Source organism: Triticum dicoccoides, chromosome 5A (assembly GCF_002162155.2).
Source record: "Triticum dicoccoides isolate Atlit2015 ecotype Zavitan chromosome 5A, WEW_v2.0, whole genome shotgun sequence".
Classification (NCBI taxonomy): Eukaryota; Viridiplantae; Streptophyta; class Magnoliopsida; order Poales; family Poaceae; genus Triticum; species Triticum dicoccoides.
Genome location: NC_041388.1, coordinates 263,926,514 through 263,945,874, shown reverse-complemented (window position 1 = coordinate 263,945,874; position 19,361 = coordinate 263,926,514). Strand labels below are relative to the sequence as shown.

The window sequence follows — 19,361 nt, the reverse complement described above, 5'->3', positions numbered from 1 at the left end:
CACCTTCCATCGCTTTGAAATGGATACCCACCATAGGGCCGACCCTGGGGGTATGGCGGCGGGGCGACGGCCCAGGGCCCAGGCGAGGAGGGGGGCCCATGACAGAGTATATATCTATATTATAGCCCAGCAAAAAATAGGTAAAATAATACAAAAGAACTAGAGAAAAGAAATAAGATGGGCTAGGCCCATCAGATAGCTAGCAAGCCATCGCTGATCGATTAACGAACGCGAAGTCGCGAAGCGACACCATGACTCACGCCAGTTGGCAGACAGACGACTGCTTATTTTCCTTTTCCTTCGTAGGTTAGGTTCGTCAGGCGCCGTGACGCCCGTCGGCCTCCTCGCTCCGTCACTCGGCGCCTTGCCGTGTCATCCTCGCCTCGCCTGCCGCTGGCCCGCTGCCCGCTAGAGCTGCACGCGCGGCACGCCGCACGACAGTCTAGCAACCTAGCGGCCCGGCCATCTGGCATCCGGCAAGGCGGCACCGCGACAATACGTATACAAGTATACATCCGACTGGCGACTACAAGTCTTGAAGTCTGCAACGCGGCCGTCCCCAATCCCTAAAGTACGTTTGAATGTTTCCATCCATGTTCCTCAGTTCCAGTCCATCCCCCAAACCCTAATTTGACAATTCAGTACTTTATTTATTCTTTATTTAGTATTTAATTACGTATTCAACTATACATCCATGATCCATCCTCCAATTTCAGTATGCATGAAGTTTTAAATTTTCTAATTCAATCAATTATTTTTTTGTCATTCTATGTACATGTCTAGGGTTCCAATCATCCGATGTATAAATTCCTAATTCTTTGTATCCTCTTTTGATCTTTTCTTCATGATTTTAGGACATTAGCCTGCCATGTTACCTAAGAAGAAGCAATTGTCGGGTGCTGAAACAAGAAGGAAAAAGAAAGAAAGTGATCCAAAATTTTTACCATTGAAGGATTCTTTGAATAAGTTCTTTATATCTTGAAGCAATGTTGATGTCATTGAAGAACAGGGGCAAGAAACTACTCCCGAAGAAACCTTTTTTGAAGCACTGAAGTATTATTGTTGTCGATGGAGTCAGTCTAATTTGGTTCTTATTTGAGGTAATTAATCATGTCATGTTAGTTTCATTTTGCGATCTTTTAGTATTATTGTTGTTGATGGAATCAGTTCGAATTTGGTTATTATTGTTCTCGATGAAGTCATTTGAATTATTATAGTCAAATTTTAAACTAAAGATGTGTGACTAAAAGTTACTCTTAATAAGTCATATATATAACGCACACGCATACATATATATGGTCTTAGGACTTACGACATAGGGGCCCATGTTGTCGAGTTCGCCTAGGGCCTCCCAAAACATAGGGCCGGCCCTGATCCACCAGCGCGTGCTTTGCATTTGGTACGGCGGAAACTTCTTGCGTTCATGAAACTCACAATGGACATGAGTCCAAAATGTTGATGCCTTTTGTTCAGCACGGTCTCGGGGTCTTGCCCAATGTCCCTCCAACATTCACAAAAGGAGCTTGTCCTCGGCCACCGTGTATGCCTTCATCCGCCTGCTCTTGCGCTTCGGCTTCACCCGGCTTGGTTGGCGAGCTTGTCCTCGAACAAAAGCTCCTCGGCAATGTCCAACTCATCCTCTTCCTCGAGGCCGTAGTCCTCCGGAAACTTGTGGTCGAGCGGGAAGCCGTCCAGGTCCAAGCTGACTTGATCAAAGGTCGACGACGTGAACGGCCCTCGGCCGTCCTGGCTTTATGTCTCATCGGGGCCGTAGCCAACCCCGGCGGCACCGCCAGCGGCCACCGCACCACCCTCGAAGATGATGTTCTGCATGAAATCGTCATCACCGGCCTCCGGCATTCCGTCGAGCAGGTTGCAGGCGCCCGGGAGCACGTCGGCTGGCATCTGTCGCGCGTGTTTCCTCGCCCCTCCGGATGACGAGCCACCAGCCACTAGTGGGGCGTTGAGGTCGATGGGCGCGGGCGTGGAAGGCGCCACCACGCTCACCTCGGGCGAGCATTCCCCGGAGAGTCGGGAGGCTAGCGAGTAGACGTGGAAGCCGGGAATCGGCTGAGTCACCGATGCACGGGGCGACTTGGGCAGCAACATCCGAGGAAACACAGAAGAGCCGGTGCTGGCCGCGGCCACGGCGGCGTTGACGAGACCATGCTGGCCAGGGTTTAACCCTACGTACATCGGCGCCTCCCGCGTTGCCGCCGCGACGCTGACGTTAGTGGCCTCCTACTACGCGGCGGTGGCGATGGCGGCAGCGGCCGCTACTTCGCCCCTTGCGTCCGCCGCGTGCCTCCGACCCTTTCTCTTTGCCGACTCCCTGTCACGCTCCTCGAGCGTCAGCTTCTTCTTCGGCTTGGGCGCGGTGACGGTCTTATGGGGCGCGTGGAGCTTGCCTTGCCGGAGGGGGCGGTCGTGATGCCGGATGAGGCGAGGGAGGCGAGGCCGGCGGCGGCATCGAGGTCGGCGTCCATGGCGAGGGGCGGGAGCGCGCGCGGGCGGGAGGGTTTTGGGGAAAGTGGAGGGAAATGGCGGAGGCTGCCACCGACTAGTGGGCCAGGGGAGTAGTTGGCGCGCGTCACGCGCGTCTCATATTCGCGATGGCGCAAACGTGGCTTAAAAATAAACCGGGAATGGGTCGGCACGCGGACGAGAGCGGACACGTGTCCGTTTGGATCAACGCGTTGGGCCAACTTTTCTGTCCGCTACGATCTAAACGGAGGCGTGCGAATGAAATGGATCGATCCGTTGGAGTTGCTCTTAGACATGGATATTCGTACGAACCGATATGCGTCCCCCAATTTCAGCTCCAGATTTGTTCGGATGACCAGAAGATGAGGAACCGAGCCAGCGATTTTGTTCTGTCCGATGTCATTTTGAAATTTCATCGTGCAAATCAGCTCCACTGCCGCACGCATGACTGACTCGGGCAGCACAGCACAAACAGGAACAGCCGAGCACCTTTCTCCGGACAAAATTACTGTTCTGATCCTTAAGGCAAACTAAATCCCGATTTGACCTCGTTCCAAAAAAATTTCCGTTTCTGACCTTTTTCGGTGACGCCAAGGTCCCTGGCGTCTGGGTTACGCAGCAGACGCCACGGTCCCTGGCGTCTGGCCTCTGGCCCGCACTGCCCGCCTGCCCGTTGACCTGCTGACGTGGCAAAGGGGCCAGACGCCAGGGTCCCCGGCGTCTGGCCCCGGTAAGTGGATAACCGCGCGGGCCAGCCCACCCATCCCCATCTTTCTCCTGGCGGCGCACGACGAACAGAGGGCTCTGTTCTTCGCCCCTTCTCTCCCTCCCACCACCACCCCCCTTGATCTACTCCATCAACCCCTCAAACTCACAGATCGGACCCCCCCAAGCTTCTTTGAGGTATTCTCCCCCATTCCCTCCAATTTTTTTTTGTTTTCCCCTCTTTGGTTGGATGCATTATTCAACACTAGGTGATGTTAGATGAGTAGATGGTTTCTTATTTTTAGAAAATTTTGTGTAGTTGATAGATGATTAGGTATGCAGTAGATGATGTGTAGTTGAACATGTAGGTAAAATCAATTCGGTTTTGTGTATATGTTGTCCATAGGATTTTTTTTTGAATTAAGAGGGGTGATGAATATATGATTTGTGTATGTAAAATAGACTTTGGCATACTATATTTGGTTTGATAGATGATGTGTGTATGTGTAGATAATCCTATTGTTGGCATACTATTGTTGGCAAAAAAAATTATGCAAAAGAGATGATGAAATTTTCTTATTGTGTGTGACATGATTTGTTCAATAGAATGGCGGATGATGATAATGAAATATATTTGATGGTGAAATTTGGTACTCTAGATGATATGTTTGCATATGTAGAAGAAAGAAATGATGTGGTTATGTTTGAGAAGAATGGTGTTTTCATATGGAATAAACTTGGAGAAGGAAATTGTTTGATATTGTTCATGTATTCATAGATGTTTGTGAAATTTTTTTGTAGGATGGCGGATGGTGATGGACCTTGGTATGACGGATTAATCGATGAGTGGGATAAGGAGCATCGTGCTCGTGCCATTGAAAATGGACAGGTAAGAAGCAAGACTGGGTCAATTTTCGTTGTTTCTCATTTGTGTTCTTGTATTGATTATTAAAACATCACTTTATTTGCAGGTTGTAGTTGCTATGCGCATGAGGGGTCATTCCGCTGATGACTTTGATTACGACCCGCGATATGAGCCTTACATTCGGAGATTGGGTCTTCTCCCATTCGTGTTGCAGTTTAAGCGACGCGCTCCGCCGGTGAACCACGCGGCGCTGACCGCACTTGTGGATCGTTGGAGGCCGGAGACTCACTCCTTCCACCTTCCATGTGGGGAGATGACGATGACCCTACAGGACATGGCTATGATAAGCGGCCTTCCTATCAATGGACAAGCTGTTACCGGTCGTGTCAGCGTGGGTAATTGGCGAGAACGGACTGCCGATTTAATTGGCGTTCAGCCCGAGGGCCCTCAGGAAGGCAAGGCCGATACAGCGAAAGTGAGGCATTCTTGGCTAAAACTGGTCAGAGGAAACACCAACCCGTGCCCTCAGGATGCCAATGACGTGGTTGTGCAGCAGTACGCGCGGGCCTATCTTTGGTATGTACTAACCAAGGTAGTCTTCTCAGATGCAACCGGGAACTCAGCCCTCTGGATGTTCTTGGAGCCACTTAATAACTGGGATACCCAGTATAGCTGGGGTTCGGCCGCACTAGCATACTTGTATCGTCAGGTAAGAGATATTTGCAACCAATTATTTTGCATTTGTCATGCGCCTCCATATCTAACATGTTTGTTTGATTGCAGCTTGACTTGGCGTGTCGGAGGAAGGGAGGTACATCCTCATTGTCTGGGTTTGTTTGGAGCCTATCCGTGTGGATGTGGGAGCGGATCCCGGTTGGACGGCCCGATTTGAAGAACCCCCTCATGGCAAACCCACGGGGTAATCATGACGGGTTGCATGATGATGATCCATATCGGCGCCCTACGCTTGCTTACTATTGGGAACAAGTGACAGTGTACACAGGAAGCTCGCATGTGCGATACAAGTGCTATATGAACGAGCTGGACACCTTGACTGCTAAGCAGGTTATGAGAAGTTCGATGAGATAAAATTTAGTCAAGAATGAAACTTATGTATGTAGCTAACAATGTATCTCTTTGTTTTGCAGGTACATTGGTTGCCTTATGTGGAAGATCGTGACTTTGATCTTAATGAGATGTGCACGCGTGATAGCCATCTTTGGCGGGCGAGGTGCCCAATGATATGCTTCTTCGCAGTCGAGTGGCACTTTGTAGACCGTGTGGCAAGACAATTTGGAAAAAGACAAGGTATTCCAATTGAGGAGAGCAAGGAGGAAATGCTATCTCTGCATCGGTAAGCAAGCATGCCTTGAGTATGTAGTAGAGCATTGAATAAGTCAGTGTTTGCTAATGCTTTGTCCCGTGCATCATTTGTAGGTTCGATCGAAGGAACAATCAGGATATATCGGATTGGGCAAACAAACACCGTGCGTGGATAGAAATTTGGAATCAAAGAGACGCGTTAGTGCAATCAGAGAATAGACCTCACAATCAGTCAGCATATCAGAAGTATCAAGTGTGGTATGCGGATCGTTACCGGTTAAAGCTGAAGCCAGGTTGGACTCACGAGGAGTGGTCGGAGTTGGTGTCTGAAGACCCGGAGACTGCAGAAGGTTATCATACCTTCAACACGGCTGTGAGAGACACCAGAGGGGCTCATGTTGACTACGCACCGATGCATGACGAAATGGTAGTCTGTTTGACCTATTCTAACATACTTGCATCATGTTGTCTTCTTTCAAATACATAAGTTTGGTGTGTTCATGAATTGCAGGGCAGAGAGTTGCTTCTGTGCGTCAACGATGCCAATGTTGCACTGAGTCATCCAGCTGGTGGTGCATTATCTGAGAGGACTCTTAGGAGCACGATGGAGGTTAGTCGCAATATATTATAAAAGTTTTTTTCGCGGATTAGTTATTTGGATCTCATATCATAGCATCTTTTGTGTTGTCGCAGAAGTTCAAGAAGCGGTTCCATAAGATGGCAGCTATGCTTTCTTGCCATGGTGCTAAGTCCAGTGACGTGTATGCACCAGGTAGCCGTGCCGCCAGAGCTAATAAACGGCGTTATGTCCAGAACGAAGAGGACATAGAGGAGGAGGTCAATGAAGAGGAGCCAGCACATCAAGAGGAGCCAACACATCATGATGAGCATGAGTATGATGCAACACATCAAGAGGATCATGAGTATGATGTTGATGCTCCACAACCATCACAGGTTACACAACCGACACAAGGCAATGCCCGCTCTAGAAAAGGCAAAGCCATAGCTAAGACACCGGGCAAGAAAGGTAGAAAGAAGACATGGAACACTCAATTCCATAGTCCGGAGTATCCTCATCAATTTATGCCTGCGGGAATGCAAAGATATAAGTCCAACATTGATGCAGAGGCGGAGGAGGCTAGCGAAGAGGAGGAGCATGAGGCTAGCGAAGAGGAAGAGCATACACTTGCAGATATCGTGAAGAGAGGAAGGAAGAAGTGAGCTTGTTGTAGTTTGTTTCAATGAGCTTGTTCTAGTTTGTTTCGACGAACCTGGTGTAGTCTCTTTCCATGAAGTTGTTGTCGTTTCTTTCCATGAACTTGTTGCCGTTCGAATTAAGTTGTACCGGATTCGTGAAGTTGCTATGAATGTTTGACATGAATGAATGATGTGATTTATGGTAATTGTTGTTTCCTGTGATTTAGTCATTTAAATGAATGTTTATATGAATGTCTGACATGAATGATGAAATCTGTATTTAGTCATTTATATGCACAGGGAGCCAGACGCCAGGATCCTTGGCGTCTGGCTGTATGTCAGGGGACCAGACGCCAGGGTCCTTGGCGTCTGGATGGGGGACCAAACGCCAGGGTCCTTGGCGTCTGGCAGTCTACTGACACCAGAAACAGGGTAAAGCAGGGGAGCCAGACGCCAGGGTCCTTGGCGTCTGGTCCTGGTGCAGACAATACTTGCTTTTTCACTTGTAGTTTTGTCTTTTCACTTGTAGTTTCGAATAACATACATACATAAGCATTGCATAGTCTTTTCATAACACTATAGTTGACAAATGACAAACATAGTTCAAATTACAAACTTAGTTCATGACCACGATGGTCTACGATACAATGCAAATTACAAACATAGTTCAAATTACACAAATAGTCTCGAATGACATAAGTAGTTCATGACCACGATGGTTGAAACGACATGAACATCACATATAACTCGGTTTCCTGTAGCAATGCAAGTCAACAACCCTTTTCCATTTCCATTCTTCCAGCATTTCTTGAATCTTGTCATCATCAGTTATGTCAACCAATTTTCTTTCCCCGGGGCCATCTGACTTCCTCCTGCTGACGTAGTACACAAAATCCTCTTCCTTCAACCCTTGCTTCAACATGAATTTAGTCTTCAACCAATCGAAAGTGAGGTCCACTTGACTAACTTGCACAATACATGGAGACAAGCCATGCACATGAACAACAGGGCTAAGCACCCACTGAGTTTCGTTAGCCATCTACAGCACACAAATCTCTTAGTAGCTAACCTATGATACATTAAACCAAGAGGAAAACAAACTAGGGTTTTCACAAAAGTATGATAAATTAAACCAACCAAAAAATGGGGGTGGAGTTGATTTACCTTCTAGTCTCGAAATCCTGAAGATCCAACGGTGAAACCGGACCGATTTGTGAGAGATCTGAGGGGGGGGGTTAGGGTGCTGGACGAGGGAGTGACGTTGGCAGGGCTAGAGGTGAGAGTGGGTGGATATGAGTGAAATGAGAGGGGTAGAGGTGGAGATGAATGGATGAGAGGGGTAGAGGTGGGCCCAAAATCTTATCCACTCGAATCTTATCCATTAGACAGGAATGCTTTCTGGACACCAGACGCCAGTGACCTTGGCGTCTGGGTGTCCATCAGACACACCAGACGGCCTGTCTGGTCACCTGCGTGAGCAAAGCAAGCCAGACGCCAGGGACCCTGGCGTCTGGGTGTGGGAGGCAGACGCCAGTGACCTTGGCGTCTGGGTGTCCATCAGACACACCAGACGGCCTGTCTGGTCACCTGCGTGAGCAAAGCAAGCCAGACGCCAGGGACCCTGGCGTCTGGGTGTGGGAGGCAGACGCCAGTGACCTTGGCGTCTGGGTTCCATCAGACACACCAGACGGCCTGTCTGGTCACCTGCATGAGCAAAGCAAGCCAGACGCCAGGGACCCTGGCGTCTGGGTGTGGGAGGCAGACGCCAGTGACCTTGGCGTCTGGGTGTCCATCAGACACACCAGACGGCCTGTCTGGTCACCTGCGTGAGCAAAGCAAGCCAGACGCCAGGGACCCTGGCGTCTGGGTGTGGGAGGCAGACGCCAGGGACCCTGGCGTCTGGGTGTGGGAGGCAGACGCCAGGGACCCTGGCGTCTGGGTGTGGGAGGCAGACGCCAAGGACCCTGGCGTCTGGGTGTGGGCCTGGTGTTTTTGCACACAACTTGTTAAAGTTTTTGCTTAGCAACAACTAGCAAACACTGTTAAATATGAACAAAGCATGCTACTCTCAACCAAAAATATGAACAAAGCATATCAACTAGTCTCGAATGACGAACATAGTTTGCACATAATCTCAAATAGTCTCGAATGACAGAAATAGTTCATGACCACACAAGGTCTCGAATAATAAGTTCATACATTAAACAAAGTCTCGACAGTTCATCATCGACGCCGGTGCCTTTCCATTTGTCTACTGAGTAGTCCGGGGCCACTTTCCCTTCTTGTCACGTGCCTCGTCCTCCTCTCGTGCATCGCGAGCCCTTGCAAGTTTGCTTGCCCTCTCTTCTTGACGAGCCGCCTTCTCTTTGCGTGCCCTCTCTTGCTCACGCTTCTTGCGCTCACGAGCCTCCTTCTCACGACGCTCCCGCTCCAATCCCCGTGCATAGGACTCCTCGAATAGGCGCTGCCTCCGTAACCAATCTGCACGTTGGTCCTCTTGGATATCTTTTGGTACCTCGTGATCTATCCAAGTGAAGTACTTGCAAAGTGGAGGAGGGGACTACATATAAACCATGATTTTGTTAGACATATGAGTGACAACTTGTTGATGTTTTTTATATGTACACCTAACATACCGGTGGTATGTCATATGCGTTAGTTGGCCTTCGACGATCATGTGCACAGTTGGGACACACGAAAAACCTTCTACCTTCTGTCCATGACTTGTTGCGGTCAGTGGACACCTTCAGCTTGCAAACATCACCACACCAACATGGTGGTGTGGGCACATCCTTCTCCTTCTTCTTGTCCAAACTGGCCTCCAACCACGTCTTCGGCATGTCCTCTTGGTCCGCGCACGGTGGCCTCGTCCTGGAACCGGATGAAGCCATGCCTACAAAAAGAACAATTGTTAGCACAAGACATTAAGAGAGCAAATGCATAAATGCTAGGAATTGTATGAACAAATAATATACCATTATTATTAGATCAACCATCTGGATTAAACAAATAACCGAAGGCCGATCCATTATCAACCATTCCTCTACGACCACCTCTAGCACTTGTGCTTCCTCTTCGACCACGACCACCTCTAGCACTTGTGCCTGCTCGACCACCACCTCTAGCACTTGTGCTCCCTCTACGAACACTAGCACCTCTAGCACTTGTGCTCCCTCTACGACCACCACTACCACCTCTGACACTCGTTCTTCCTCGACCACCACCACCGTCACCTCTTCCACCTCTTTCACCATCGGTGCCGCCTCCACGACTTGTTTTTCTTTTTTTGGTTTTCTTTTTTTTGCATGTCCGCTCATTGTGTCCCCCTTCACCGCACACCCCACAGTTGATAATGTCAGGAGCCTCCATGAAATGACCGCTACCAAATTGTTTCATGCCAGTGTATCCAGCCAGGTCATCCATATCACCCCTGAACCTCTTAGTTCTCCTTCTACCCTTCGTCTCCACCTTCAGAAGAGGGTCTGGCCTAATATGAGGGCCATGGTACTCAGGCCACTGTGATTGGTCCAAGAAAGGTTGAAATCTTGGCGCCCATGTCAACCTAGTAGCTTCCACATGGAACTCTTGCATCCTCACGGTTTTTCCATCATTAACATGTATGTTTCTCGCCTTCGCCGCCGTTATCAAATGCGAGCATGGCCAATGATACTTACTAGGCCTCTCGCACTGGCACCACCGAGTCTTCAGTTTCACCTCGAATGCAGCACCACCATATTGTCTACCATCTCGTGTTGTGCCACCTGGCTCATCAATTTGATAGATCATTTCAAGTCTATCGAATACGATAACTTGTTGTCGTGAAGACTTGCTTGCTTGTAACTGCAACCATTCATCAACCTTTTCCGGATAATCCTTTTTTTCACCTATCCATTTTGCAGTCTCTTCAGAATGCCTCTGAAAGTATTCATTAAGCTTGAAGAAGGTGTACTCCACTATTGCAGTCACCGGCAAAGCACAAGCACCCTTCAACACATTGTTGAAACATTCTACGAGATTGCTCGTCATGTCGCCATATCGCCAACCACCATCGTCATGAGCGCGTGCCCACTTGTGCTTCTCACTTAAATTCCTAGTTAAGAAGTCTTTTCCCCCTTCGTTCACCGCTGCAGAGAGTTTGTTGTAACGAGCATCGAAACCTTGGGTGGTGAAGGCCACACATACATGGGTAAGGTCTTTGCTGAGCTCCTTGCTCTTACATGCCCGGTAAAAGTTGGCCACGAAATGCCTCATGCACTATCTGTGGTGAAGCTTTGGAAATCCTGGAATAACAATGTCCATTGCCTTGAGTATGCCATGATGTCGGTCCGATATGATGCATACCTCCCTAGCCCCAATCACGTTGTGCCTAACATGACCCATGAACCACTCCCAGTTGTCTTGGTGCTCGGAAGGCACCAAAGCAAATGCACATGGCAACACGTTGTCGTTTGATGAGTGCGCCATTGCTACCATTAGTGTGCCCTTATATCTACCGGTCAAGAACGTGCCATCTATAGACAAGACCGGACGACAATGCTGAAACGCCTCCACACATTGTCCATAACTCCAGAAGGCACGGTGGAACACTCCCTCGTGATCCTCGACCACATGAAACATGCCCGGGTTCCTATGTGCAATGGCGGCCAACAACCTTGGGAGCTGGTTGTATGCTTCTTCATAACCACCGTACAACATCCTAATAGCATTTTCCTTTGCCTTCCATGCCTTCCCATACTTGACTTCATAACCAAATTGTTTTTTTACCGTCCGCATGAGAAACCTCACTTTCACAGTGGGATCAAAGGCTATGTCTTTCATCCATTTGTATCCAAGATACTCAGATGTGAGTTGACGGTGTGTCTTTCTAAGTCGTTTCGATGGCGGTTTGCATCTATGAGTGGTATCACAACTTGTTAACACCCATTCTTCGGTTTCTTTAAGCTTTCTTGCACGAACCTTCCATGTGCATTCCTTTTGCTCACACACCACGGTGTAACGCAATTTCATGTCGGAGTGCTCAACATAAATTGGCCTATGGTTTCGAATGGCATAGTCAGCCAACCAAAACTTCAGCATAGGCAAGCTCAGAAACTTCAATCCTTTCTTCAAATAAGCATTCTCGTCCTCATTCTCCACCCTTGGTTCTCCTGGATCCGGGCATGGTGTTGGCTCAATCGCCGTCATTCTCATTCCACCGTCAACAACAGCTTTATGGGCAAGGCCGAGATCTTTAAATAAGTGAGTTCTTTTTTGTAAGCCCGTCAGCTCAAAGTGGATTTGGTTCTCCTCCTTTGTGAATCCATCCTCGTCCAACTGTTCAACTGGACCCTCGTCATCCGAGTCATACGCATATTGACGCCTAAAAGGCAAGTCACGATCCATGTCCTTTTGCGCTATGTACACATCCAAGTCACCAACATCATTGCCATGAAACCCTTCTTCTTGCTCTTCATCGTCATCATAAGCATCTTCATCCTCTTGAATTACTCCGTCACTAGCAATCACCTCAACTTCATTTGCTTGGCTAGTTGGTCGTTGGCTAGAAGCATTGGGGGCATACAACTCAACCTCATTTGCTTGGCTAGTTGGTGGTTGGCTAGAAGCATTGGGGGCATACAACTCAACCTCATTTGCTTGGCTAGTTAGTGGTTGGCTAGAAGCATTGGGGGCATACAACTCAACCTCATTTGCTTGGCTAGTTGGTGGTTGGCTAGAAGCATTGGGGGGCATACAACTCAACCTCATTTGCTTTGATAGTTGGTACACGGGGACATGGTGGGGGATAAACATTGGGGGCATCAACCACAACCCTATGCTCAACAAGTGGCACCATTGTCCTCTCGCTCATGTCATCCATTGGGGAAGAGACATGCCGGTTCAAATCAAAGGTAAACCGAGGAGATTCAGTGGTGGCAAACAATTCAAGTGACTTGTCTTCCGATTGGGATACTTTTTCCTTGTATACATCCCAATGCAAATCCGAGGTGATAGGCATACTTTTCAAGCGAGATTTGGCTCCAACTCCAACATCATACCTTCCTATTAACTTAACATCAACATTGGTGTCCATCCACTTCAAGACTTGTCTCACTTTTGCAACAACATCCTCATAGCTAGGGCTTCTATCAAAAACCAATGGTTCCTCACCCGTGTCGGCATTGTTACTCAAGAATGCCTCCTTGTCAATGTAATGAACATTAAAAAGTCTCTCCATCTAAAAATTACATGAATGCATTTAAGACCTCAATGAGAATTGGTGTTTATCCAAATACATCTTATTATATCCAAATCATATCAACACTAAATTATTGGCGATGTCCACAAAAGTATCACTAATCACTAATTAACACACTAAGCAAAGTTAACCCTAATCACTAACTAACCCTAACCCCCAATCTTTCTACTCAACAAACATATATTCCTACTACACACCATGCATAGCACTATATTATCAAAGTTAACCAAGCCATTCACACTAACATAAGGGGGAGAAAACATGAACTAGGGTTCCACCAACATGTATAAAATGCAACCAAAAGGACAAGACTTAACAAAAAATAATTGGATGATTTGGGAGAGATTAACAAGAGCAACAAAGTGATGGAAAGATCCACCTAAGGGATGTACCTTTTGGAGAGGATTTGAGGGGGAGCTTGAGGGGTGAGAGAGAGTGGGGAGGCAGCAGCTCTTCTTCAAGCTCGGGCTGGATTGGGGAAAGTGTGTGGGGTGGGACCCACACACTCTCCCGGTGGGGTTATCCACTTACCGGGGCCAGACGCCAGGGACCCTGGCGTCTGGCCCCTTTGCCACGTCAGCAGGTCAACGGGCAGGCGGGCAGTGCGGGCCAGGGGCCAGACGCCAGGGACCGTGGCGTCTGCTTCGTAACCCAGACGCCAGGGACCTTGGCGTCACCGAAAAAGGTCAGAAACGAAAAAAAAATTGAAACGAGGTCAAATCGGGATTTAGTTTGCCTTAAGGGTCAGAACAGTAATTTTGTCCCCTTTCTCCTCGCCGATTCACTCTCTGCTCGCTGCTGCACTCTGAGAACACCAGAAAACACACTATGCTACTCCTGACTGGATTGTTTATTCATTTATTTACACGGGTGCCCCTGTCCGGGCTACTTTTTCCCTTGCTGCTACGGCACCAGTGCTACTCCACTTTTCTTACTTTCACCCGCATGCATGCATGGAAGACGGAGCGGTGGGCCCGCCACCCTGCGTAGCTCAGTTCCTCGTTTGAGGAGGAGGCGGGTACGCTCCTTGTCAGTGCCCCTCACATGGCATGCGCCATCGGACCCGCACACCGCTCCAACCTGGCGCATCACGCTGACTGACGGGCCCGGCAGCTGTTGGGCCCAGACGTGCGCGACCGTATCTCGCTGGACCCGGGTGCGCGTGCGCCTGCGGAGGCCTCGGGCCCCGTCACATGGCAGCAGTGCCCACCTCCGCCTGTCCTCCGGTTGTCCTCGCGCTACGCTCACAAGAGAGTACGTCCATGGATCTTATCCTCTGACTGACATGGTGGCCTCCAAGTGCTGGTGGCCCATGTGACAGTGAGCCGTGTGAGGTCTCTCTGTGTTGGGATGCGTTGGGCTACGGTCCAAGTGGATAAGGGCCGCAGGATTGAGGCGCCGGGGACAGGCAAAAGCCCGAACCCAGTTGTCAACTCCGCACGGCGACCCACGAGGCGTCGTGCAGAGGAGGGACAGCGTATGTGCGTGGTGGGACCCGCCTGCCAGGGACAGCAGTCAGCTGTTTCCTCCTGCTGGGGAGCAACGCCCGCGACCGTACGTGCGCGGACCGGTTTGATTCCTCACAATATCGTGGTCGTCGTCGTGGCTCGTGGGTGCTGTGCTCCGTTGCTCGGGTGCTCTGCCTACATGATCGCGTCCAAATTCACAGTTTTGACCCTTTTGGAAAATTTGAGCAAGATCTGACTCTGATTTAAAAAAAATTCGTGACATGACTATTTTCCTGCCTCTGGGGTGGACGACGGCGGTGTATAAGGGCATCTTTAAGGTGGATCGTAAACCGCCCGCATCCAACCAGACCGTCGAGGTTGTCCAACACGGGTCTGTATCAGTTCACGAGGCGGTCCACATGTGTTTTCCTTCGCAAACCGGAGACAAACATGGGAAGATTTGCGGGAGTCTGCACACCAGACAGGTAGGACTCCGATACCCCCCGGCCCAACCAAACCCTTCCCGGAGCCCGCGCCTCCATCCTCCCCATTTTCTTTTATTTCTTCTTTCTCTTTTGCCTTTGTCGGCGCTCCACCACCCCCACTGCCACGCCACGACCCTACCGGAACTCTACATCTCCGTCACCTCCAGCGCTCTAGCAGGGCTCCACCCCGCTTCTCCTCCATCGTCGTTCAACCCTTCGACCGCCCCTCCAGGTACTCTCCGCTGCTATACTCACCATGGGCGCCAACTGTTCGATGAATGTCGGAGCTAAAAAAAAGTTTCCCCTTCTTCTTTGTAGCAATGGGTTCCCATTTGGAGTACATATACGAGCAGTATGTTGAGTTGTCTGACGGCTTGTCGGACAAGGAGGAGTACTCCGATGAGACGGTGATGATGCAGGTGTCCTTGAAGACGCGGAGCGTGTGGAGGAGCATGTTCTCAACTTCAAGGGCTCAATCAAGGGTCATCGAATGCTCAAGCGCATAGGGCGCGCGGCCATTTGACACTGATGGTAGACTACTTTGCTCCCGATGCACTCTTCGATGACCATTTTCGTCAGTGTTTTCGAATGCGCAAGACTGTCTTCGATCGTTTGTACCATGGCCGCCGGTCCTATGATGACTACTTCATCCTGAAGAAGAATGTCATGGGAACGATTGGGTTCTCTAGTTACTAGAAGTGCACGGCCGCACTCTGGATGCTTGCATAAGGCACGACCGCTGATTCGTGGGACGAGTACCTACGGATGTCTGAGAGCACACGCGGAGATGCCATGGTCAGGTTTGCAACTGTAGTGGTCGAGGTGTTCGGACCTCAGTACTTGAGAGAACCAACTTTGACAGATACAGAGAGACTCTTGCAATCTCAGAAGCAAAGAAGGTGGCCAGGTTTGCTTGGATCTCTTGACTGAATGCATTGGAAATGGAAGAACTGCCCGAAGGCCTTACAAGGGCAATATCAGGGTCATGTTAAGAAGCTCACCATAATTCTTGAAGCAGTTGCATCACAAGATCTTTGGATTTGACGCGCTTTCTTTGGCATGCCCAAGTCTCACAATGACATCAATGTGTTGCAGCGATAACCGTTGTTTGCAAGGCCGACTCAAGGAAAAGCTCTTCCTTGCCGCTATATTGTCAATGGACATGAGTACAACATGGCTACTATGTGATTGATGGTATCTATCCTCTGTGGGCTACCTTTGTGAGCACCATCTCTAACCCAGTTGGCCAGAAAAAGTCTCACTTTGCCCAAAGACAAGAAGCAGCTAGAAAGGATGTCGAGAGGGCATTTGGAGTTCTGTAGGCATGTTTTGTAGTTGTTCGTGGACCTGCTAAACAATGGGATCCAGAGACCTTGTGGGAGGTGATGACATGTTGTGTGATCATACATAACATGATCCTTGAGGGTGAGGGTGATGATGTTGCCGCAACTTTAGAATTTGAGAAGATGGGTGATCCTATCCAACTTCCATACCATAATCCAGCCACATTTGAAGAGTTTATTCAAATGCATCAACAAATTTGGCATTGACCAACTCACGAGCAGCTGAAGGAAGATCTGATTGAGCATCAGTTTGCGGTCAAAGGGGAAAACAATGTTGGGATGTAATATTTGATCTTTAAAAAAAATTGAACTACTGTTGCATGCAGCTATTTGAACGTTTGTACACTTTCTATGCGGCTATTTGATCATGCGGACTTCAAACAAGAGGAAGGCCGGATGTAGGGGGCTACGGTTGGATGGTGGCCTCCCGCATACGTGTCCGCGGACGGATGCGGGAGGAAATTTGTGGGTCGTCGTTGGAGATGCCCTAACTGTCTTCCGCGGGGGGGCTGGTGGTAGGGTTAATGGCAATCGTCGACGGACATTGTGTGGGGCTGACGTGGACTAAAGGCCTACCACCAGGGGGAGGGGTGGTAGGTATGTAAACATAGGGGCGATGGGTAGGTAAACCCTAATGCCAACGAGGCTGGCAGTAGTGTGTAACCCCCTCCCTCCAAGAAAAAACCCCCCAAAACCCCGTACTGTTGCTAGGGAGGGAAAGAAATGTTGCGGTAGGCAGTAACCCTAACGCCAACAAGCGTGGCGGTAGGCAGGTACACCCCCTAAGAGGGGGATCGGTACTGTATCTAAAATTATTTTTTACGGTAGGGTGTGCAGTCGTACCGCCAGGCACTATGGCGGTAGGGTCCTGTCCCATTTAAACTTGATGATTCGCTTCAAAATTTTCATCACAATAGGCATACAATTCAAATATAGTATAATATAGTTTGCCAATCAAAATTAGGATCTAACACATCATAGAATGCATCACACATCTAAATAAAGAATAGTTCAACATATCAGACATAACAAATAAGATTACATGTGTAACATAGCAAATCGACAATAGCAAGTAGTTCAACATAGCCAACAAGTTCAAGTTCACAATTCAACAAAAGCGAATAGTTCTATCACTTATTCTCCCCCCCCCCCTCTTGGCATTGTGCTCCTCATTTATCTTCGAGCGAGTCTCTTATGTTGTTGTTGTGCGATGAGAAGTACGCTCCCTCGGAAATGAGGATGGACTCTTCCATTGCTTTTTCGGTTGTTTCCTCCTTCTGTCTTGGGTTGACTGAGTGGGTGGAGGTCCATCATCCTCGCCGTTCTCCTCCTCGTCACCCGCTTCCTCTTCTTCCTCGGCTTCTCCCTCAACTTTCTCCTCATCCTCTTCTTCCTCACCTTCCTCTTCCTCCTCAACTTGGCAAGGCAACGAGGCGGCATGGCTAGAGGAAGCTGCGTTGGCATGGCTCGATGAAGCAACAATATGTGTTGACGGTCCAGGAACATGCACATCAGCCGAGCTAGTGCACCCAAGCATGCTCACTAGCTTGCGACAACGATTCATGAACTCCTACAATAACAAATAAACAAAAAACATGATATGGATCAGTTTTATGGTTATGGATCTAGTGCCAAATACTATACCAGGTTATGGTTACTCGAACATAGGCTCAAACTTACCTTCTTCACTTCCCTCAGCTTATTGTCATATTCCGCGGTACCGGGGTCAAAAAGTAGCACATTCGAGCCATAAAAAATGGTTATGTTCAGCTCAGAAGCCTGCAAACGTTAACATCATGAATAAATTAGTGACAATGACTATAGTAGATTCTCTTCCAAATGTCATCTCCAAACAATTGAACACAACTTACCACTATGTTCATAAGGGGTGCATACTCCCAAAATTCACCGAATGTCTCTCTAATGTTAGCATTGTAGGCTTCTTCCTCAGGATCATCCTTCTGTAGTGATGTGATATCCGCTGTCGTCCACTCTGGCCTTAGGCCAACATGGTACTTTATGCCATCATCATACCAACTCAGATATCGATAGATCGCCTCCCAATCAACCACTATATTCTCCCCATCTTCACGATACCTCCTCTCGTCCCACGCTTTTACATACTCTGCATGCTCTTTTCCCTAGTCCGACATCGCCTGATAATTCTTCCTAATCTTTCAGCAAGGCACAAGAAACAATAACACATAAAAATCATAAAAACAACAAACCATACAAAGACATAATAGAGATTAATGCCCTCACAAGTGAAGTTCAAAACCACCAGTGTCGGTATCCTTCAGTGGGGTGTGTTGCAATTTACCAAATTGCAAGGCCATGCGCTGTGGTACGTGCCACTCGATAGAGTACACGCATATCAATGGGACAATAGCCCACTAGATAAGCCCTTCCCGAGTGCACATCTCGTTCCGCTCAAACCCCTAGTCTATGTCGTGGTACGACCACTAGTTAAAACGTAGAACGATTGGTAAGCAACCGTGAAAAGTGGCTACAAGAAAACACTAGCAAGAGGTTTACCTGGTGATATGTCAAGTTGTCCAGCTTGTTGGTGAAGGCCTTGTACAACACAGTGCTCTTTGCATGTGAAAACTTTAACCTTGTCCCAAGAGTATGCGATGGTGGGGTATCGAGAAGTATCCTCATCTTCGCCATACTCCATCCGTGGATGCCGTATATCTTTCTCAGGATGACCCACCGGTAACCGATCCCACATCCAAATCGAGAGGGCCCAGGCACGTCCACACATACTGGACGTATCTCTAGTCCTTTAACATGCGTCGTCTAGATACAAATGCCAAATTCATGATTAGATGACACAATTCAAAGAAGCATACTTACATCCATAAACAAATATTGTGACAGCTTCTTACCAAATGACATAGGCATGTGAGACCGACAGACCCCCAGCTGTACCCTGCCTCCTAGTCGGCCAAGAAATCCAGATGCATCCATCGGGTAGTGTCCCCGGCCAGTTTGGAAACAAGACCCCTGTTAGGAGATATCACAAGTAGGCCCTCGCGTACTGCTCCACGGTCCGCGCGTTGGCACCTTATGAGCATCCGGATCTATTATTGGCAAGCCATATTAGTGGTATGTCAGATGTTCGGTTATCCACCACGCCATGGGCCACATGATGGGGCAAGCACCGATGAGGGTGACAACCCTATTCCCCCAGTTATTCTTGGTCACTCGCGCCTGATAACCCAGAAGTATAGGGGATCGCGACAGTCTTCGAGGGTAGTATTTCAGCCAAATTTA

The 19,361-nt window shown here is 48.7% G+C and overlaps 2 protein-coding genes and 1 long non-coding RNA gene across 4 annotated transcripts; 2 read left to right on the top strand and 1 right to left on the bottom strand.

Moving 5' to 3' along the window:
- Positions 1 to 3,268: 3,268 nt before the first annotated feature.
- On the top strand, positions 3,269 to 4,223 carry LOC119297193. The gene is made up of 3 exons (XR_005145573.1): positions 3,269 to 3,387; positions 3,991 to 4,078; positions 4,161 to 4,223. It is a non-coding gene; the product is annotated as an uncharacterized LOC119297193 (long non-coding RNA).
- Positions 4,224 to 4,367: 144 nt separating this feature from the next.
- On the top strand, positions 4,368 to 6,598 carry LOC119299417 (serine/threonine-protein phosphatase 7 long form homolog). The gene is made up of 7 exons (XM_037576652.1): positions 4,368 to 4,763; positions 5,203 to 5,408; positions 5,492 to 5,804; positions 5,889 to 5,987; positions 6,071 to 6,214; positions 6,332 to 6,404; positions 6,504 to 6,598. Exons 1-7 carry the CDS (start codon positions 4,368 to 4,370, stop codon positions 6,596 to 6,598), a joined length of 1,326 nt encoding a protein of 441 aa, XP_037432549.1.
- A 2,085-nt stretch (positions 6,599 to 8,683) lies between these two features.
- LOC119297192 (U1 small nuclear ribonucleoprotein 70 kDa-like) lies at positions 8,684 to 13,387 on the bottom strand. Of its 2 annotated transcripts, XM_037575071.1 has the most exons (3): positions 13,202 to 13,387; positions 9,211 to 9,467; positions 8,684 to 9,134 (listed from the first exon to the last, which is right to left on the bottom strand). In XM_037575071.1, exons 2-3 carry the CDS (start codon positions 9,463 to 9,465, stop codon positions 8,826 to 8,828), a joined length of 564 nt encoding a protein of 187 aa, XP_037430968.1. In that variant the 5' UTR covers positions 9,466 to 9,467; positions 13,202 to 13,387; the 3' UTR covers positions 8,684 to 8,825. The 2 variants fall into 2 exon arrangements, with proteins under 2 accessions (XP_037430968.1, XP_037430969.1); XM_037575072.1 differs by lacking the exon at positions 13,202 to 13,387 and having other exon boundaries at positions 9,211 to 9,698.
- Between the last annotated feature and the right edge of the window lie 5,974 nt (positions 13,388 to 19,361).